Raw genomic sequence first — 23,540 nt, 5'->3', positions numbered from 1 at the left:
CATCGCTTTACCAGCCAGGCTGTGCAGCCCGGACTTCTCCATTTCTCATTCATCAGCCTCATGCAACATTCATTTAGCTGCTCATGGGGTTGCTGGGAGAAACATCATGGTCAATCAACAGAAATAATCTCACTTTATAACTTAGATCCCACTTAGATTTTCAAAGGATTTGAAGCATCCAGCAAAAAAGTACTAACAATCTAAAAGGATAAAGTAAGTAGTTGTGGGACATCAGGGTCCAGAGAGAGTAGGGTTTGAAAAATCCGAGACAGAAGGGTGATACTTCCACTTCCCACTCATCGCCATTCCCCACTCATCGCCATTCCCCATTGCAGGGTCAACCAAAGCAGCTGCAATTCACAGCAACAAGAAAAACAACTAATATTTATTGAGCTCTTATTATGTGTTAGGCATTTTACACGTCTTTTCTCAGTTTTCTCAAAATAACCCCAAAGGAAAAGTAATATGCTCTTTTCATGGAAAAGAAAGAAACAAAGTAACTTGACTAAGGTTTTACAACTATGTAAGGGGCAGAGCTGTGCTCTGAACCCAGGCCATTTCATTCTCAACATCCTGGGATCTTAACCATGTAGCTCCTCTGACTATTGTCTGTAACACCTAGGTGGAGATTCACTGTGATCTCTATTGAAAACGGGACTTTGGAGGACAATGCGGTCTCAAATCTAGGAAGTCTGGGGAGACTGCTGCTTTCCAGCACAGGGAAAGATGTCAGGAGACCCAGAATCTGGTCCTGGTTTTTGTTATCCACTTGCCAAGTGACTCTGGGGAGCCTGTATCTTTCCGCACTTCAAATTTCCCAACTATCAATAGGAGAATCCCTGCCTCTTTCTTTGATGGGGAAAAGCAAATGAAGAGAATGAGTATATTTAAACATTTTGAGAGAAAGATACTTTGAGATAAGGGTGATTGTACTGTGTGTAGGGTGTGGAAGGATGTGAAATGGCAACTGACTAAATTTGGTTTATCAGAAATGACCTATGTTGAGTTTACAGGAAAAAACATATAAAGCTATGTTTTGTACCTCCACCCACACATACCTTTTTTTTTTTTTTAAACCATATGCTACTCTGGGATGGGAACTGAGACTCTGGATACTACGTTTCTTCTCTGAGTTTTAGCCCTTCCTGGGTGCAACTCAATTTTCATGACAATCGTTAGGTTATGTTGAAAAATATATCTCACCAGGCTAGCAGTGGGATTGATCTTCTTTGTCTCCACTTTCTTCTCTGAAGTCAACTTGCTGACTGATTCCTGAGCCATTTTCAATCTGAAATAGAAATAGGGAAAAGACAGGGGAGACAGGGAAAAGAAAGGAAGAGGGAAAAGGAAAGAAGAAAGAGTTAAGGCAGGTTAAACATAAACCCAAATGCTTTTGAATTAATCCATCAGCAATTTGAAAATACTGAAATGTTTTTTCAATGCTTTTTGTTATTAAATTCAAACCCTAATTAGGTGTGAAGGTTTCTCTGCTTTATCAAAACTGAATTTTCTCCACCAGCTGAAGACTGTTTCTGTGAACAATGTGGTAGTTTCTGACGGGTGGAACACCACTGCACAGAGCACGATTTACTTCAGTGTTATCTGGCTTGTGATCCACTTAGCAGATAATGAGATGATTTTGAAGAATGAAGTTCTGACGAAATGTGAAACCACAAATATTAAAATTCACCATTTCACATCAATTAAGATGTGATAACCTACAGAATGGGAAAAAAGATAACCTACAGAATGGGAAAAAATATATAAATATATATCTTTTTCATTCTGTAGGTTATCTTTTTCCCATTTGAAAAATATATTTATACATTATATATAATACATAATACATAAACTTAATATATTATATATAATATATACATATACTTATTTATATATAATATATAATAATATATTTATAATATATATAAATATATACTTTTATATATATATATATATATATATATTTATTTTTTTTTTTTGAGATGGAGTCTTGCTCTGTCGCCCAGGTTGCAATGCAGAGGCGTGATCTTGGCTCACTGCAACCTCTGCCTCCAGAATGGGAAAAATATTTTTAAATCATATACCTGATAGAGACTTGTGTCCGGAACACATAAAGAACTCCTACAATTCAAATAAGAAGACAAATTATACCCCCTCCTCTAAAAATGGACAAGGGATTTGAATAGACATTTCTCCAAAGCTGACATACACATGGTCAATAAGCACGTACAAAAGATGCTCAACGTCACTGGTAATCAGGAAACACAAATCAAAACCACAATGGGATACCACTTCACATCCACTAGGATGGCTAGAATCAGAAAGAAAGACAGTAACAAATACTAGAGATGAAGACGTGAAGACATTGGAACCCTCATACACTGATGTGATTGTAGAATTACACCGTTGCTTTGGAAAACAGTTTGGCCGTTTTCCAAAATGTTAGGCACAGAATTACCATATGACCCAGCAATTCCACTGCTAGGTACATAAATATATGTATGACTAAGAAAATTGAAAAGATGTCTATATAAAAATTTGCATATGAATGTTTATAGAACCATTATTTGTGATAGTCAAGAGTAGAAGCAACCAAATTTCCATCACCTGATGGATAAATGAAATGCGGTATATCCATACAATGGAATATTATTGAGCCATAAAAAGGAATGAATTTGCTGATACATGCTATGACATGGATGTACCTCAAAAACGTTGTGCTAAGTGAAAGAAGCTAATCACAAAAACACATGACTCCATTTATATGAAGTGTTCAGAATAGGCAAATCCATACAGAAAGTAGATTAGCAAAACCATGGGTTTACCCATGCAGGGGAAAATGGGGAGTTATTGCTAACCAGTCAACGATTTCCTCTAAAATCAGATAGAGGTAATGGTTGCACACCCTTGTGAACATACTAAAAACCACTGTGTAGTGAAGTGATACTAATGTGTACTGAATTGTACACTTTAAAAGGGTGAATTTTGCAATATGTAAATTCTATCTCAAGAAAATTTGTTAAAAATTCATTAATTCAGCATGATAGTATTTCTTACCCATCAGGTTGGCAAACGTAAATATTTAGACAATATTAACTGTTTGTGAGGATGCAGGGGAATGGGAGGTGCCACACAGTGCACTAGGGAGAAGAAATTGGTGTAGCGGGGTTTGGCAATATCAAGTAAAACTGGAAGCACGTACACTCTACAAGCCGTCAAGTTTTCTTGTAGGGAGATACCAAAAAGAATAACAAACAGACACTGAGCTTTCACTGTGGCAATATACGCAATCATGAAAAACTGCAGACATCCTAATGAATAGTTTCAATGGGTAATAGATACATGACAATAGCAAATAGCAACATTTACTGGGTACTTAATCTGTACCAGGTGCTGTTCTATCTACTGTATTTGAATTAAACTTAATTTTCACAACAACTCTGTGAGACAGGAACTTTGACTATTCCCATTTCATAGGTCTTAACCACCATGCAATGTGCAATGCTGCTTATGTACAGTATTCATTCAACAGAATAGGGTAAAACAGTGAGAAGGAATGAACTAGATCTATGAATTCAACCAGCACAGGTATCAGAGACATGATATTGAGAGAGTGAAGAATCCTGCAGTGACACAGTGAACAGGCCATCTATGATGATGGTCAAGAGCTCAGGCTCCAAAGTCTGACTGCAGAATTAATTCTCAGCCCTATCACTTATTAACTGTGTGACTCTACAGAAGAGAACTCTCTGTGTGCCTTATTTCTTAAAAAATACTTGACAGCAATACTGCATGCTACATAGGATCAATGAGAGGACTGAGACAGTGTCAGAAGCATGTGAACCAGACCAACTCCATCTTGAACAGAAGCTGGGTAAAATGAGGCTGAGACCTAGTGGGCTACATTCCCAGATGGCTAAGGCATTCTAAGTCACAGGAAGAGACAGGAGGTCAGCACAAGACACAGGTCATGAAGACCTTGCTGATAAAATAGGTTGCAGTAAAGAAGTTGGCCCAAACTGGCCAAAACCAAGATGGCCACGTAGTGACCTCTGGTCATCCTTACTGCTACACTCCCATTAGTGCTAAGACAGTTTACAAATGTCATGGCAACAGTCAGGAAGTTACCCTACATGATCTTAAAAAGGGGAGGCATGAATAATCTATCTCTTATTTAGCATATCATCAAAAAATAACCATAAAAGTGGGCAGCCAACAGCTCGCAGGGTGCTCTGCCTATGGAGTAGCCATTCTTTTATTCCTTTGCTTTCCTGATAAACTTGCCTTCCCTGTACTCTACGGACTCGCTCTGTATTCTTTCTTGTGTGAGATCCAAGAACCCTCTCTTCGGGGTCTGAATCGAGACTGCTTTCCTGTAACATCTTTCTGGCAACCACAGTGAGGAAACCCCTGAGCCAAAGTGGTGGGGTCCTGTAACAGCAGTGCAGCTCCCGGCAGGTGGTAATAGCGAATAAATGTAAGCTGCTATTGCTACTTTGCAGGCAGTATGCTACATTGTGCGTATAATTTTAAATTGAACCCATACATACAAACATCTATCTGTATTTATATACGGATACACACATATAAAAGTATTCAAAATAGACTAGAAAGATACTCAATAATTTCATGACAGAGGTTATTGCTAGAAAGATCTGGGAAGAGAATGACACCGACAATAACATGCCAAATAGAATTTCATTTTATCTGTAATACTTCACTTTTAAATTTAAAATCTTAAAGAATATATGATGAATGTTAATAGTTATAATTCTAGGTAGTGGGAACATGGGTGTGATATGTTCTTTTGTATTTTTATTTTTAAAATTTCTTCAAAAAAAAATCTTCAAAATAGTAAATACTTAAAGATCAACTGAGACATTTAAAAAATATGCTTTTTCTTCCATGCTTCAAATAAAAAATACCTTGCTTAATATTAATCACATACTTGTTGGCATCTGTAAGTGGCTGAGTAGCTTAGCTCTTTATCTAGCTAATGTTATACAATTTGCTTAACACACAGTTTTAGTAATCGCATCTCCCCACCCACAGGCACAGGTTAGTGACAATGAATTCAACATTCTTACTTGTGCACTGGACAATAAATTAATTCTGCTGTTGCAGTGTGAAAGTAGCCATCAGACAAATACATCAACAACCAGGCAATGCCCTGTTCTAACAGATTTTATTGACAAATACTGGTAGTGGGCCAGATCTGGCTCAGAGGCTGCAGTTTGCCAATTCCTGGACTATATCATAGGATCCAAAATCTTATGATTTTGGATTGGCAATCCAATCTCCCCGTTATAAACCTAGTTTACTTGTCTATCTTACCTCTTCAGACCCAGATCTATTGTATTCATAGTAGGCCGGTTTAATTAGCTGAGTATCTTTGGAGAAGTCACGTAATCCCCTGAACCTCAACTTCCTCATCTCTTAAAAGTGTGAATAATACCACACCTAATAACAGTGTTGCTATAAAAATTAAAGAAAGTACTATATGTGGTTACTGATCAAGCCTCTTTTCCTTCACCTAACTCCATGTGTTCCATGACCCACCCAAACGCCTTACATTCTTTGCACATGGCTTTTTCTCACCTTTGCATCTTGCTTTTACTGTTCCCCCAATGACTGTCTGAGTCATTTCCATGCATTCAAATTCTTCCCATGCTTCTGTTTACAGCTTAAGTGTCAAAGTCACGAAAGCTTCCTTCATCTCTCTTAGCCAGAAGTAATTGCTCTTTTCTTAAGTGACAAAGCACTTTGTGCCTCTCTTAAGGTACTTAAGGCATTTCATCTTAGAACTGAGTAGGTGTCTTATTTTTCTTAAACCATTGGAATGACTTGAGGACAATGAGCAGGACTTATCCATATTTGGGACCTCTCCTTGTTCCTTTACCCAGCACTGTACCATGCACAAGTCAGTTCTTAGCATCTATGTGACAAATGACATGCATTGATAACTTTTGTTTTTCTGCCTTAAACAGTTTAAATGTTTAGTAAATACTCAAGAGTTATAAAATGATTGCTTTTTGCATTTATCCTTGGGAAAAAACTATAAAAACATTTAGAAGTATAGTTCCAGTTACTGATTAGCTGACTGAGTCTTAAACAAGGAAAAAGAAAAGATGCTCAAGGCCACCCAAATGTGTTAAATATTTACACATGTCATCTTATGTATAGATTCCAAGATACTGAAAAGTATCCACATTACTTTGCCCACAAGGAGACTAGGACTCAGGGAGGTCATGTAACTTTGTCCCAAGTCTGGAATTTCTCTCTCCCACTTACGAGGTAAGGGCTTTTTGCATTTAATCAAAGAAAATTTGCTGGTTAGACAGTTTCTAGCGGCATCCATGCTCAACCTCCTCACTGTTTGTGGACTTATTTTTGTTTCTGGCCTAGATGTCGGCTCTAATGTCCATCGGTAGGTGACTGGACAAAGAAAATGTGGATCACCTACACCATGAAATACTATGCAGTCATAAAAAGAATGAAATCATGTCCATGGCAGCAACATAGATGGAGCTTCAGACCATTATCCTAAGTGAAATAACTCAGAAAGAGAAAATCAAATACTGCATGGTCTCACTTGTAAGTGGGAGCTAAACAGTGGTTACACGTGGACATATAGAGGGAAATAACAGACACTGGGGATTATTAGAAAGGGAGGAGAGTGGGAAGACAGTAAGGGTCAACAAATAACCTTTTGGGTACAAGGTTCACTCTTCAGGTGATGGATACACTAGAAGCCCAAACCCTGCCACTATGAAATATATCCGTGTAACAAACCTGTACAAATTCATGTACCTCCTGTATTGATAAAAATAAAAAAATAAATAAAGGTTATATGGCAATCCTTACAAAATAATTTGGAAATATAGGAAAAAAACATACAAACATGTCAGAGAAAGAACACACATATTCTCAATTCATAAATGTCTCAGTAAAATTTTTGAACACTTAATCTTTTCCTCCTTCTATCATGCATATGCTCCCTAAGGAGTTACTGGGAGCCCCGGTAAATACCAAGTGCTGCCAACTACTGAGGAAAGACACAAGTATGAGATGAGAAAGTGAGTCATGTCCTCAGATGTTCTTGCCTACTCTTGCCTCTGTAGTTGATTACAACCTGGTCAGACACAGTGGCTCACGCCTGTAATCCCAGCACTTTGGGAGGCCGAGATGGGCGGATCACGAGATCAGGAGATTGAGACCATCCTGGCTAATACAGTAAATCCCCGTCTCTACTAAAAATACAAAAAATTAGCCGGGTGTGGTGGTGGGTGCCTGTAGTCCCAGCTACTTGGGGGGCTGAGGCAGGAGAACGGCGTGAACCCGGGAGGTGGAGCTTGCAGTGAGCTGAGATTGTGCCACTGCACTCCAGCCTGGGTGACAGAGTGAGACTCTGTCTCAAAAAATTAAAAAAAAAAAAAAAAAAAAAAAAAAAAAAAAAAAAAAGAAGTTGACTGTAACCTTTGCTTTCACATTAGAACCACTACAAAATCATTTTTTTTTTCTTCAACTCATCAGGGAGCAGGGGTTACAGGCAGCTAGGTGAACTATGTTCAAAAAGTAGCATGCCTTTCTTTTTAGAGATTTAGGCTCTGCACTGTTACAGCCTCATCTTTTGGGAGAGCCTATGGCATACTGTGGGCTTTCTACAGGCTAGAGGCATATGTGCACCAACAGGTAATGTGCCTTTAAGTCAGTATGCCACAGGGAATGTCCACGTTCCCTAAAAAAAAGGATGAAAAAAACTGAAGGTCCAAGTGCTGCACCACTAAATGTAAAGACAGGAGTTCAGAATCTCTCTAATAAATGCAAGAGCTCTTCATTCTCATGACTGTTCAAAAATACATGGAGTAACATGATAAACAAAGGAACATGCAAAAAATACATTTTTGCAACTGGCTCAGTCAATTCTGGCCTGTGGTCCTTTGGAATGGTGAATAAGGTTTCCTTGGTACAGAAAAGGTATTGGTCCTCACTGAAGATCACACCTGTAAAATAAATGACTCACCGGTCTGACTACCCAACATAGCTTTGCCTTACCAGTCATTACCAGGGACAGCTTCTATGACCAAATAATGACACTCCTACGGTCTCCCTTCAGAAGAAAAAGTCAGAAAAGGGGTATAAAGAGCTTCAAGGATGAAATACAACAAGGAGTGAATATTCACTCCTTTGCCATGATCTCCTTGCAGCTTTGAACTAAGTCACATCAGGCCAAGATACAGGGAATAGCACATAGACTTCGGGGCATCGTGGAAATGGCTTTCTTGCCTCAGAAAGCTCAATATCACATGGTTTATGGCACTTTGAATAGAGAAGACTGAGGGCAACATTTTGATCTTTTCCTCATTAGGCTTACCTGAAGCATAGATGGTATTAACACCGTAAGGGCTGTTTTAAATATGCTTTCAGAGGGATATGGCTAAGTCCAGCCATCCCTCCAACCACTGCGTGGTAGCCTGAACATCAGAAGTAAGGTTCTGTCCACTCTACATAGTTTGTTCAGGTCTTTTGATACTCCTCGAGTCTACACAAGGTACGGACTCCAGTTCACAGAGACAAATTGCTTCTCCAGGCGAAAAGGGACTAATGTCCAACTTTGGTTCTAAATAAGTGCGATCACAGAGCCCTGACCAGGGCTGTGAGGACCACTCTCATTTCTATCCTTCTTGACAACATTCACTCATGAGGCTTTTCCGAATTCCTGACATAACTATCGCACATGGTTAATTGCTATAAAAGTCAATGAAATAAGTCAAGTCACTCTCTACTGTTAATAAGAAATAAAAAAAAACCAAACTCATTGACTTCTCAATTTAAAGGGAAACTTTTTCCTTGCTGCAGCAGCTGATGAAAACATCACTGACTAGCCTATGTGGAATGTTTTCAAAGGGTAGAAAAATAAAACTAAGAGAAAAGAGCCATAAACGATAACCCCAAGTTCACGTATCCCAGGCAGGCCAACAGGGCCACATACTTACACAGACACACTCTCCCATCTGACCTTTGGCTCTGACCACTCTGGCACCAACCACTGCCTGTGCCTCCCAGGTCGGTTTCACTAGCAGTCATGATAAAACAGACCAGCAGGAAAGAAAGAATATGAGTACAAAGTAATCTTAGGCTTAGCTCCTAACACACCAGAATTTAGCCTTTAAAAGTTATTCCAGTTGGGCGTGGTGGCTCACCCCTGTAATTCCAGTGCTTTGGGAGGCTGAGGCAGGAGGACTGCTTGAGGCTAGGAGTTCAAGGCCAGCCTGGGCAATATAGCAAGACCTCTGTACTAAAAAATGCTTTTTAAAAAAATGAGTTGGGCATGATGATGTGTGCCTGTAGTCCTAACTAGTCAGGAGGCTGACGCAGGAGGATCACTTGATCCCAGGAATTGGAGGTTACTATGATGACACCACTGCATTCTAGCCTGGGCAAAAGAGTGAGACCTTGTCTCTTAAAACAAAACAAAACAAAACAAAATTCCATGATAAATTAGCATATTACTTCTATTTTGTCCAATTGTGTAGTTTGTCAAATCTAAATCTGACAATTTTCCCTACTCTATTCCTAAGATATTTTCCTATTTAAAAGTAAAAAACTTCTCTTAGAGACTGCATTTCACCAGCTACACAGATCAGCCACTTCATAGCTTTTGTGAGCTATCACTTGTAGTACCCAAACATACTTTGACTTCAAATGATTAATTGCAGAACAAAGGCCTCTTCCGTTTGCAGAGCTTCTCCCCTGGGCCACAGGGGAGTTGAAGTTGGGGAGCCCTGGACTTGCCCTGGAATGCATGATCAGTTAAAGCCAATCACTCTGCACTTAGTAGACATAACACCCAGGGCCGACCTAGCGATTTAGGTGCAGAGTGAAAGGTAACAGCATCGCATTCATTTCCTCAGTTAGGGAGAGTAGTCTGGGAGACAGTTTGAAAACTGAAATCAGCCCTGTGTCATAAATTTCCAAATTTAATTGAAATGCATTAGTCTTTGGAAGACATTTCCAATCCTGATAATGAAGACATGCATGTGCTAGCAGATGCCAACTCCCCCCTCTTTTGGTTTTGAAACCTATTATACCACCTACGGAGTCTCACCAAAAACTAGCACTGACAGCCTGTTTGCACGGGTGACTGGAACAAAGGGGTGAGGAAACAGGGAAGATTGTCTGGAGCAGGGAGCCTCTCTGGCGCCCCTCAAATCATCCTACCCAGGCAGCCCCCTGCTGCATCTCTGCCCAAGGCAGGAGCTGTCAGGAGTCCCACAGATAAGTAATTTAGAAATATTCTAGGCTGAATGAAGGAGACATACTTTAGGTTTCCATTGTTCTCTGCCAAGCTAGGGAAATAGAGTGTGGACAGATGCGCTCTAAGGTTTTGATTTGAGCTCCAAAGAGGTTTGAGGCTTGGCATAGCCATGAATCCAAAGGATCTCCACTTCCTTGTTTTTTTCTAAACAAATTGAAAGTAATACAGTCAAGAACAGAGCTGGCGATTGTTTTACTCCATTAACTAATCTTTCTTGTTCTGAACATGTCTGTTCTCTTTAACAAAGCTATTAAGATTTTAGATTCTTGGGAAGAAGCAACCCATATGGGATACGTTCAGGGACTTCTACCACCAAAACCCAAATAAATAGGATTTTTCATCTATCAGCAGCAGACAGCAAATCTTGCAACCAGTTTCAACATGGCAAAAAAAAAAAAAAAAAAAACCCACAGTGATTATTTATTTGTTCAACAAATACTAACTCAGTATCTACTATATATAAGGAAAAACAAGGTGCTACAGAGAAAACAAAGTAGTACAAGACATCGTAATTATCTTCTAGGGGCTATGATTTATCCAAAAGAAAAAGTGTTTATAACCAAATAAATAAAAAACCAAATCATTAAATGCCAAAATTGAAGACATAGCAAACCCCCAAAATTCTGGAGGTAAGAGAGCTCACACAGATCACACAGATTGGAGAACCCTTCATGAAGGACACAGTATGTGATCAGTAAATTTTTCCAGAATAGAGTTTCATAGTTTGTATATCACTTGAGACATAACAGATATTTTAAAATTATGCCTTTATATAAATATTATAAAGTACAGTCACACACTGCATAATTCCATTTCGGTCAAAAACAGACCTCATATATGATGGTAGTCCCATAAGGTTATAATGAAGCTCAAAAATTCCTATTGCCTAGTGAAGTCATAGCTACCATAATGTTGTGGCACAATTACTTTATTATAAAAATAAATTTAGTGTAGCCTAAATGTACAGTGTGTAGTTATAAACATGTTTTAGTTATAAACATAAAAAAATAGGGTACAGTTATATTCTAGGCCTTCAGATTCACCCACCACTCACTCACTGACTCACCCAGAGCAATTTCCAATTCTGTGAGCTCCATTCATGGTTAAGTGCCCTACACAGGTGTACCATTTTCTATCTTTTATACTATATTTTTACTGTACCTTTTCTGTGTTTAGATACACAAATACCATTGAGTTACAATTATACTCAGTACAGTGACCTGCTGTACAGGTTTGTAGCCTAAGAACAATAGGTTATGCCATATAGCCTAGGTGTGAAGTAGGCTACACCATCTAGGTTTGTTTAAGTACACTCTATAATGTTTGCACAATGATGACATCACCTAACAATGCATTTCTCACAAATGTATCCCACTAGTTAAGTGACACATGATTCTATGTGTTTAAATTAAGTGCTGCAAATTTATATTATCGGAATGTGCAAATACACAAGAGACTGGAGTAGACCAAGCACTCAAAGAAGGAAGCACAGGAAAGAGGGCAGTTAGTTAGGCTGATCCCAGGAATAACACTGCGTGTGATTCCTCCAAAAGCGTGTTGAGTCACCCAAGTTCGCATCTTTATAATGTAAACCCCCAGGTCTATGTAGCCAAATTCATCTGCTCTGTCACTGCCCAGCTCATTTTCTACTTCAAACTGCAGGAAGTCAGGGTTGGAAGACAATTGTAAGATCACCTGAGCCCAGGAGTTCCTAAACTTGGCTGAAGGTAAGAAATTACTAGGAAGGTGTCAATCTCTCATCTCCAAAGCTCACCTGGTACATGTAAACAAGAGGATGGTGAAGCCAAGGCATTTATTAAGGAAAACTAAACACGAAATGTGCTCTTGCTCTGCCCTCTCTGTGGGGAGTTTCTAAAACCACAGATTTCTAGACTCTACACTCTGGTATTCTGATTCAGTAGCTCTGTTTACAGTTTTACAATGGCCTCCAGGTGACTTGGGAGATCTGCCAGGTATGGGAGCTGCTGATCTCTAACACTGCCCCACCGGCTTCTGAATCTCCTCTAAAACTCTCGGCTTAGGGTGGTCCTGATTACGGCTAAGTGTCTCCTCAAAGCTCCCTGTAGCTTCCACATTTCCTTTGGATCAGTTCTTCCTCCAAACTCTTACACCAGCCAGGATCTTCAATGCTCTTTCAATATCTAGCTGTGTGCTAGAGAATGCACCATACACGAGACAGCAAACAACAGGCTTGTGTCCTAGAAGTGGAAAGATACACATCAACTGCTAAAATAACAAGCTGGAACGAGTTAAATGCTAAAGGAGGGCAAGAAGAAAATGCCGTCAGAACTCATAGGAAAAGCTAATTCTTTTATTAAGAGAGATTTCAGAAAATTTCTATAGAACCTGGTTTCTGGAGGCAGTCCTTGAAGGACGACTCTATTTTGATCAGCAGGAAATAATGGGGGGCAATGCGATATGAAGAAATTATCCAATGAGAACACGAGGAAAGAAATTGCAGGTGTGAGACAGTGAGTGGTCACAGTAGGTGCAGGGAGGGATGAGGCTATAGTGAGTTTAGGGCAGGTTCTCAGAGGGCATGCTATAATTTGGGAGAGAGTATGAAGTTCTTGAAAGAACTCAACTTTAGTGTAAAAAAAAAAAGACCTAGGTTCTTATCCTCATTCTGTTTATTAATGAAACTATGATATTGGAAATCCATTTATTCTCTCATGCTTAGCTGTGAAATAGCAATAAACCTTTTTTTTTTTCCCCCCAAGGCTGTTGTGAGAACTCAGTATGTTAATAAATTAAAGTACCAACCATGGCTAATTATCTTTCATTTATTTCATGAGCAATGAAAAACCACAGAATATGTTTAAAGAGATAAGTATGATCTACCTTCTGTTTTGGAAAGATAATTGGATGCAATATTCAGGGACATTTAAAGAGGAAATAGAAAACCTCTAGGCAGACAGAAGAGTTAGAAGGGGCCGGGCGCGGTGGCTCAAGCCTGTAATCCCAGCACTTTGGGAGGCCGAGACGGGCGGATCACGAGGTCAGGAGATTGAGACCATCCTGGCGAACACGGTGAAACCCCATCTCTACTAAAAAAAATATAAAAAACTAGCCGGGCGAGGTGGCAGGCGCCTGTAGTCCCAGCTACACAGGAGGCTGAGGCAGGAGAATGGCGTGAACCCGGGAGGCGGAGCTTGCAGTGAGCTGAGATCCGGCCACTGCGCTCCAGCCCCGGCGACAGAGCCAGACTCCGTCTCAAAAAAAAAAAAAAAAAAAAAAAAAAAAAAAAAAAAAAAAAGAGTTAGAAGGATGTTTCAATAATCCAAGTGAGAGATGATAGACTACTGAACTAGGGCACAGACACCTCAAATACAGGGTAAAGAACAATCACCATGAGGGAGGCAAAACTGTAAAGAGTCAGAAATAGATGAAAAATAAATTTTGTAGCAGTAAAGATCATTCTCATTTCCAGCCTGCCTTTTGCTACGAGGAGGAGGATAGTGTTGCAATTGAAAGTTAGGGAGCCTAAGAGGAACAGGCCTTAGTTGAGACAGAATAATTTCCAACGGAGACATACTGAATTGCAGATGAAGGTTGGGTATACCGTTTAGTGTGCAGTAGGAAATTTAGGTCTAAAACCTGGGAGGCCTTGGGAATGAGGTGATAGGTGAAGCTGTGAAAACAGTTGGGACTAGCTACACACAGAGTATACAGTAGAAAAGAGGAACACTGAGATTTTACCTTGGGGAAGGCCCACACCTAAGGAATAGAAGAAACAGAGGAGTTAAGGAGGGAGATGAAGAAGGGGAGTAGTCACCTTCGCAGAGAGACCGAATATACTATCAGAGCAATGAGGCATTTCGAGATGGAGGAAACTACCATCAGTGTCAAAAACTAGCAGTGGCAAAGAGTGAGAAGGAGTCATGTGATTTCACATCTAGGAAATGTGACACAGTCTGGTAACAGTCTCAATATGCAGTTCTCCTGCTTCCTTTAGTAATAGAAACCGTGAGTCTTTAGCGGGGACATGGCTCCCAGCTAATGCATTTCCTGGTCTCCCTTGTGTATGGCCATGAGACTAAGTTCTGCCCAATGGGATAAAGTGGAAGTGATGTGTGCACCTTCCAGTTCGTGCTATTTAATATTAAAAGGAAAGGCTGTGCAGTCCCCTTCCCACTGGCAGGAACTCAGCAGCATCGGTGGTGGTAGACTTGACGTGTGCCCCCTTACACCTTGGGAATAAGGACCTTACCTTAAGGATGGCAGCCACAAAAGAGAAGAAAACCAGGTTCCTGACATCCAAACTCCTTGCATTCAGATTGTTATGCCAGAGGAAAATTAATTTTTCCTTTGTTTAAGCAACAGTTATTTTGGTCTCTGTTATGGCGGCCAAGACGTTCTCCTTACCGAGACAGGAAGGAGTGTGTGGTATGAAAAAGGAAATAAGGAAATAAACGTAAATTATTCTTTTAAAAGAAGTTAGAAGGGAAAAGAAGAGATGGGATGGTTCTTTCAGAGAAGAGAGGGCCAAGAGATGTGTATAGTTTTTTTAAACCAATGATCCTGTAATTCTTACAGCTTTTTAGTTTATCCTCTCTCCTTATTTATGGCCTATTTTCAATTTTGCAGACATAGTTTTAAATTTATTGCTTGGGGAATAAGCAGGTTTTATTCTTTGTGATTTCTTTTTCTTTTTCAAGACAGGGTCTCACTCTGTTGCCCAGGCTGGAGCGCAGTGGCGCGATCTTGGCTCACTGCAACCTTCGCCTCGCAGGCTCAAGTGATTCTCCTGCCTCAGCCTCCTGAGTAGCTGGGATTACAGGCACCCGCCACCATGCCCGGCCAATTTTTGTATTTTTAGTAGAGACAAGGTTTCACCATGTTGGCCAGGCTGATCTTGAACTCCTGACCTCAGGTGATCACCCACCTCAGCCTCCAAAAGTGCTGGGATTATAGGCGTGAGCTACTGTGCCTGGCTATTCTTTGTGATTATGATAATTCTGTTTATCCGTTAGGTCTTGGAGCATTTACTGTTTGTGTATTTGCACAGAACCATTTTTAAATGTGATTTAGGAAAATTCAAAGTTTTGCCAATTAATTAGAGGGTGACTGTATTATTAAGGGATTTAAAAAAATAAGCAGCTCTTTAGTAGTTAAATGAATTCAAGCCATTTAACTACATAACACAGGGCAAGGAAAAGAAAGTTAACGTGTTACAAGTTACTGAAATTATCATGTATGTATGTCAGTAGTAAAGCAGAATTCAATAAATAAAAATTTTACTTATGTAGCTTTTTCTAGGAATAAGTTTATCATGTAAAGAGAAGAATTCCCATAGTGTCTACACTGCAGTCGGTGGTTTGTGGATTGAGTGACAGCGTCTCCAAGTCCCCAGCTCTTGGTCCTGAAGTGACCTGAGCAGCAGGGAGCTCTGAGAACAGCTTTCAGGACAGCCTCACAACAGCTTTGAACTATCTTCTGTCAAGGGTACAGCAGTTCCATAATCACCCATAATAACAGCAAGTAATATATTTAAAACAAAAACCCTATTGGTATGTGGCTGGGTAATTTAAAAAACAGCCCCCGCCCCCAAAAGAAAAAACAAAGTAACTATCCATTCCCCTATGGTGTAAAGTATAGCTATGTGTATAGTGAAATTTCTTATTTTCATTTCACATAAAATTCACCAAACTTCTCATTCACTCATTACTTACCCATTATGGGGTTTTTAAACGGCACTTTGAAAGTTTGCCTTGGCTCAGGGTGAATTATGTGCCCAGATTTTATTCCTGAAGTCATGCCTCCCCTAGGCCTTCTGTACCTTTTGCAAATTCACAGCTCATTTTGTGGGAGGCAGTGGTTTGTGTGCATGCGTGGGCATAGGTGGGGGCAGTCTTAGGATATCCTAAATGGTGGAATGTTTTGTAAGCAAGGGTCCTATCACACAGATTAAGGAGCAAAAAAAAAAAAAAAAAAAAAAAAAAGAGTAAAGAAGAGCCAATAAAGGTATCAGCAAAATTAGGTTACCTCCTTGCAGTTATGCATATACTTGGATAATCTATTGATTTAACAGGTGGAAGAAATGCGTGTACCAAAAATTCATTGAATGTTTGGATATCAGGAGGTACAAATACAAAAGTGCGTGAAAAGGTAAAAGTGAGGCAAAGCTGCTTCTGAGGATAAAATAAACCTTGGATTATGATACATCATAAATGCAACGTTGGATACAGATAAGCAGAGAAAAAAATATTTTGTGTCCACGCTCCATAAAAAAACGTGATCTTCAAGAACAACATTAGGACCAGGCGTTGGTGGCTCATGTCTGTAATCCCAGCACTTTGGGAGGCCAAGGCAGGAGGATTGTTTGAGCCCAGAGTTCGAGACCAGCCTGCGCAACATAGTGAGATGTTGTTTCTACAAAAGTAAAAAATAAAATTAGCTAGGTATGGTGATGCACATCTGTAGTCCCAGCTACACAGTAAGCTAAGGCAGGAGGATCACTTGAGCCCAGGAGGTCAAGGCTGCAGTGAGCTGTGATTGCGTCATGGCACTCTAGCCTGAGTAACTCAAAAGAAAACAAAACAAAGGCCAACATTAGTATTTTATGAGAAGAACTGGGGGTTCAGGTGAGGCAAGGCAGCTACAGACGTTTACCAATTTCAAGAGGGCAGTGAAAGTTCTTCCTGGCACCTAACCTCTCTCCCAACTCACCTGCAAGTCGTTGCTTGAAATATCGTCCAATAGAGCCCCTACAGCTCAAGAGCAAAGGTGAGGGGCATTATGGCAGAAGCGAAACACCAGTTCCTCAGAAAATTACAACAGTAGCTTCTAGATTCATAGAGATTTTGAGCTAGAAGAGCTCACAGTCACCATTTCATTCCTGCTTCATCCTAATACTTATATTTTACAGATGTGACAATTGGGTTCCCAGTGATTAAGTGACTGGCCCCAAGATCACATAGCCAATTAATGGGGGTGGGGGTGGGGGGATGAAGGGTAAAAACGCCTATTTTCAGCTGTCGCCAGCTCTTTTTTTTACACTGCTCAGCCCCGCATGTATTCAGAAGGGATAAGAGACAGGACCTGGGATGCTTCACCGAAAGATGAGTCCTGATACCAGGGGCAGCACAATGACTGAGTGGGTCACAGACTGCACGTCTAGAAAGTGGCGCTTTCAGATTTGTGCCTGGGCTCAGAAGTTTGCTCTTTTGCTTAAGACTGGCTTGAATGCCAAGGAAAATTGAAAGCCATTAATATACCACGACACAGTAGATTGCTCTTCCAGAGATATAGTTAATCTCCAGGTAAACCATATTCCCTAGTGAAACACGGTTTCCTCTACTGAACCACAGAGCTGTGCTCTGACACCAGTTTTAATAAGGTTATTGTTCACTCACAAAGCACAAGAACTTAGCACGTTTTTATGTGGTCATTTGTAAGTTTAGAAATTATTCTGGATTTTATGAGGGGAAGTTATCTTGTTATGAAGATGCATTCATCTCAATTTTGCATCAAACTAATGTGTACTCATGAAAACTATCCTAAATAGGAAAAGTAAATATTCTCCACCACCTAAAATTAACCTTGAGTGGCCTAGGTTGTTTTCAACACTTCCATTTCATTTGGAAGTAGAATTTAAACAAAACACTATTTTCCATGAAACCTGTCCCTCTGAAAATGCTACTACTGATTCTTAATTTTTCCAATGATTTTGAGCACTTAGTTGGCCTTCAAATATATTTAAAAATTAAGTGAGTTCATTTTTCTGATGAGATCCCACACTAGTTTTTTTCTTTATAATTACACATGATCAGGTTTTTATTTTGGCTATGAATTTGATTTTTTAGGATGCCCTTGTTAATGATGCTATGTTGCCTCCTGATGCTTAGGGTTGTTGGGATATATTGGGTTTCCGGGAAAAGTATAATTGAAACTACAATATCAAATATCATTAAACAGATGTCAAAACAAAGCAATTATAGTGTTACTCATTTGATTATAATAGAAAAATTCCAGTTAATTTGCTTATTTTGCCGTAGTGAATGTGTGATTCTAACAGGTAAGAAGCTAAAATCCTTAGCAGACAGAGAACACTAACGAAGTTCTCACTGCAGCATTTTCAGAAAACCCTGGATATTAATCAGCTTGTTTAAACGGCTGAGCAGTAACACACATAATGTGCTAGTATTTCTTAACAAACAGATTTTCCTAACCATGCTGCTGCCTCCAGAAATATTTTATTAGTCATCATCAACGTTCAGAGATGTTGTTTTAGGGTAGAGACTTGGTGATCCATCCTCACAGAGCATGGCTGGAAGGAAGGGTCTCCTGAAACTGCGAAATGAGAAGAACCGAAAAGGGTCTTGTGAGGTCATGACCCTGTAAAGGGGTTGGTTTACAGAGTGTGAAGCAGGCAATTCAACAGCTGCACCCAGGAAGCAATGCCACAAATGCCCGTGGCTGGGAATCAGAGATACTGTCATTTTGAAGGACTTCTGGATACCACCTCTATGACACAGTCACAGTTTCTTTGATCTAACTTCTATGATAGAGAACACTCTTTAATTTGGAATACAGTTCAGTATTTCAACAGAAGATCCTAACATATAAAGCAAATAATTGCCTTCTCTGTTAGTCTTTTGCTTGTTTTAGACCATTTTTAGGGCCCCAAGGACAAATATACTAAGGACTGTGCTCAAAATCTGAGGTGCAAATTCTTAAGCAAAGGCTGTCCATTCCAGGCCCGCTGCTGGATGTCCCAGCCTTAAGGTGTGTGGACCTGGAGGGCAGACTGGCCAGCTCCTATGCTGCTATAAGAATAGCATTTTTGTAAGAGAATTGATTCCAGAGAAACTTATTTTAGCTTACTTTAAAAGGCTAAATAAGTGATTGCAGGGCAAGAGCTACGAGTTTGGTGCCAAGATTTTTAGGATTTTTTTCATGTTATTATCAACGACCTATTTTCTCAACAATGGTACTTTTCTCTGCTTCAGTTTTATCTATATAATGGATAGATTCAGTTTAATTCCCATGTTCCCAAAGAAGTAATGATGGGAAGATGTGTTGATAAACGTTTTTAAAGCTAACTTCCCTGGAAAGAAAGAAGGCCTTTTTCTTTTTTTAGCTCCCTGAGAAAATATTTGGAGACTAACACTAGGTCAAAAATCTCACAATTTTGATCCTCTTACTAGTGTTTTAAGGTGAAATATACTAGAGTAGGTTGTGATGTGTCTATAAATATATTATGTATATATCTTTTCTTTGATTACAAAGTGAAGAACAAGAATACTGAATTATGGAATGTCAGGCCTCAAAAGTTAGTAAAATGTAGATGCTGTAATTAAATATATCATTTTCCTTATGCTGAGGAATTTTTAGTCTCCCTCCACTCTGTTTTGAATGCCATTCTCATACATCTGTTCCACAGGAGTACCAGTGAGACCTGTTTGAAGTTTAAATCCACGACACCCCTTCCAGAACAGTGGCAACTCAATCACAAAAATGATCAGGCAGAAATGCTTTTTTCCGATAAATAGGGGCAAATTCAATCTCTCTAAGGAAAACGAACACACACACACACACACACCCCGTCTATATTCAGAGTTGAGGTTTTTCTTCTACCCCCAGCTAATAAAATCGGGGGCTGCAATGAGGCCGAGCGGCACGTAGTTTGATGTCCGCAGCAGGATACGGGGAGTCAGAAGTGGCGCTGTAAATCCAATGTGGGGCTTCCACGCTGTGTGAAGTGTGGCCTGAGTCACAGAGATTTTCCTTTGATGCAAGTTCAGTATATTAATGGGAAAAGCATTCACTTTTATTTGTCTATACTGTCTGCGACAGCAAGGCTGCCTCATTTAGCCCAGGCCAACATGAAAATACACAGAGAAGCAATCTGTTGCAAATTAGCACAACCCTCCTTTCATTTACTAGCTAGTAATTGGAAGGGGTTAAGAAAGTGTAACTTATCAGATCATGTGAACGTATCTGCCCGTGTGGACAGCAAGCTTTCCCCGAATTTCCCTACGACCCCTGAGGCAAAAGTCCTTTCCCGATGGCCACTTGATCAGAAAGAAAACATCGACACGTGTGATATAGACACACTTTGATAGGTTTAAGAGTGCAGTTTCCGAGGCTCCTGAAGGAGGCATTCAAATCTTCATTTGAACCTTACCTTTCTTTAGATATGTTTTTACTCTCCCGTTTCCAAATTGTCTTGAAGTCACTGCAGAACTCGTACCACACCATAAACACGTAGCTGGGTGTGATCTCCTTCTCACCAGACTTTGGCTTCATCCCAAAATATCCTACTGTTGTTTCAAAACTGCAACAGGTAGGGGGGGAAATGGAATGAGGTAGAGGGTGAGAAATTCTCAACACTAAAACCCATTAGGAGGGGGATGCTGGGGGCAGTTTCCCATGTGTTTAATTCTCTAACACAGAAGCTGAGGGCTCATAATTACTGAAGTTTATTGTAAGCCTCAGAAAATCTATTTGCTCAAACTGATGTGCCAAAAAATGGAACTTGATCGGGATGCTCCTGGGCACATCTTATCTGTATAAAATCAGCATGTATCATTTCTGGGGTTGTGTAGGTAAAATGTCTTGAGTTCGTTCTTCATCTCAGATCCTCGTCTCTTCCCTGCTCTTCATTTTATGTTTAGTGATTACACGCAAGGCTGATGACACGCTGACTGCAGCATTAGCAGCGGTCGGTTCGAGAGCTCATTGGGAATAATTAATCTGTCAAATGCTTCACAGAAAAGCAAGAAAATCCATTCTATCCTTATTCTGGTGTATACTGGCTTTGTAACCGTGGGTCAATCACTCAGCATCTTTGACTCTCAATTTTCTCAAGGGTAAAATAAGACATGTAGATGATATGATCTTCAGGAGGGCTACCTTTTAAAACTTAATATGACACAAGAATACAAACCACCGATGTATAAAAATAGATACAGTTGTAGGCATAGCAAGTTTTGGATGAAAAACCATTTCTGATCTTGAAAAATGATCTCCAATCTGGTCAGTAAAGAGTCCCATTTTTCCAGAGTGGATTCCCAGATATCAGTAAGACCTATCCCAGCGAGGCTCACTGCACACCAGACTACCTGGGCCTCCCAAGCAGCCCTTCTTGGAGGCACTAGCTTTGCGGCAATTTATAGCTTTGAACTCAATCTTTCGCCCTCACCCCCACCTGCCCCAAGCCTCACAAGCTCATTTGCCATGAGCAAGAACACTTAAATAAATGACCCCCTTTTCTAGGGTGTTGGAAACTAATCAAAGCAGGAATGGCTGGCCAGGTTTATTACTCAATGCTCTATCATCTGTTCAGACACAGCAGGTTTATTTTTTATTTTTTATTTTTTGTGGCCATCCTGAATACTGATTTTCTAATGGAACTCCATTCAATGGCGATTGTAAAACCCTGAAGCTCCGTTACTATTCTGGAGCATACTTTCATCTCGCTCTCAGTTATTGGGCAATATGTATCTCATAAGATTTTATCACATTTCACAGATGAACTGTTAATTGATTCCATGGCTACGATTAGGCGAGATCCAAGCTGGAGCTGCAGCTTTGAGTCCCATAAATTCTTTGTGCTTCTGTAAAGAATAAATCTGTTTTTAATGCAAATTAAAACTACTGGTCAGGGAATTTTGGCTCCCAGTTATTAAAAGACTGGAAGTGCATAAGTGGAGAAAGGCAGTAACTGCAGTAATCTCTTACGGGACTCCATTATAATTCCAAACACACATAATGTCAAGAAAAACCGGTAAGGGAAGAAAGTGGCAATGTCCACTCCTGCCCCAGACATAACCCTTATTTCCATGGCAGTCCAAATTCTGGTAAAACCAAATGTACGCTCTATAGCATGTAACTTTTTAAAATTCAAATGAAAATCATTTTGACTATAGCACAGGAATACATAAGTAGAGTTATATAACCTATAGGAACAGGCCATGCATTTCCTATAAAGTCACAGGACTTTAGAATGGGAAGGAATTTACAGGATGACTTGCCCAAATTATCATTTTATAGATGACAAAACAGAGACCTGGAAAGATTGCGTGGCATTATTCACGGGTAAGGTTGGGCCTAGAATTCAGGTCTCCTGATTTTCTGTGAAATGCTGTGTCTGCTTCATCTTTCTGTTGCTCATGCTCAATCACACAGGCATTTAGGAGACAAAATAGTCATTCTCCCCGAGCCTTTTCTACTTTAGACACAGTTGTCCTCTGTGTCACACATAACATGCATTATCCCAGGGAGGCCACATGATTATTTTTTCTCTTTCTTAAGCTTACCTTCTATACAGATACATATTTATTTGAGCATTCATGGGGAAGGGAGAGTCTTTCGTTTCTAATATTTAGAGGAACAACTTATCTTTCAATTTTCCAGCAAAATACAGTGAAGTCCAGTTATTGTGCTTCATAGAACACCTGACACCTCTGGCATTACCTGGAGTCCAGATTGTGAGATTAACATATTGCAAATCCTGATGCAATTTCAGAGAACGGCAAGAGTAATTTGGTGGTTGTTACATGGCCTGAGAAAAACACATCATCCTCCTGTGGGCCTCGATTTGCTCAACTCTAAACCGAAGCTAACCATTGCCCTCCTTGTCTCTCTCCCTGGGGATTTGTGAGGTACTGCTTGCTTACTCTCCCTTAAAGGGTGGGAAACACTAAAAGAAATACTAAATTTCAGCCTTTTTTTCCTTATGTGTTTTGGAAACTAAGACAGCAAGCGAATCTCTTCAGAAGAACCAAAGTAAACAGAGTCCCAGAGGATGGCCTGGCTTTGGCACTCAGCAGCTTTGACAAAGATAAAGTCACTTCAAGAATGTGCCTTATTAGGCTGGGCGCGGTGGCTCACGCCTGTAATCCCAGCACTTTGGGAGGCTGAGGTGGGCGGATTACGAGGTCAGGAGACCAAGACCATCCTGGCTAACACATTGAAACTCCGTCTCTACTAAAAAAAAAAAAATAAAAAAAAATAAAAAAAAATTTGCCTGGTGTGGTGTCGGGTGCCTGTAGTCCCAGCTACTTGGGAGGTTGAGGCAGGAGAATGGCGTGAACCCAGGAGGCGGATCTTGCAGTGAGCTGAGATCGCGCCACTGCACTCCAGCCTGGGCGACAGAGAAAGACTCCGTCTCAAAAAAAAAAAAAAGTGTGCCTTATTTGATTTCACTGTTATTCCACTGTTTAAGAAAAACCTAAAAGCTAGAATATGAACTTGC

General features: G+C 40.0%; 1 protein-coding gene across 14 annotated transcripts in view; it reads right to left on the bottom strand.

The window, feature by feature from the left end:
* LOC105467273 (formin 1) overlaps window positions 1–23,540 on the bottom strand; it is a 468,877-nt gene that overhangs the window by 58,605 nt on the left and 386,732 nt on the right. For 13 of the 14 annotated variants that reach the window (XR_011606208.1, XR_011606209.1, XR_011606210.1 and 10 more), the window contains 2 exons: window positions 20,469–20,618; window positions 1,204–1,288 (listed from right to left, as the gene is read on the bottom strand). Coding sequence is in view for 7 of the 14 variants with exons in the window: in XM_071067172.1 (XP_070923273.1) it covers window positions 1,204–1,288; window positions 20,469–20,618 (235 nt within the window). In the remaining 7 variants the exon portion in view is untranslated. The remainder of the gene's footprint in view (window positions 1–1,203; window positions 1,289–20,468; window positions 20,619–23,540) is intronic. The other variant, XM_071067175.1, reaches the window with a different exon arrangement.

This window comes from Macaca nemestrina, chromosome 7 (assembly GCF_043159975.1).
Source record: "Macaca nemestrina isolate mMacNem1 chromosome 7, mMacNem.hap1, whole genome shotgun sequence".
Taxonomy (NCBI): domain Eukaryota; kingdom Metazoa; phylum Chordata; class Mammalia; order Primates; family Cercopithecidae; genus Macaca; species Macaca nemestrina.
The sequence above is the reverse complement of the archived record's forward strand: the minus strand, read 5'-3'. Positions and strand labels throughout refer to the sequence as shown.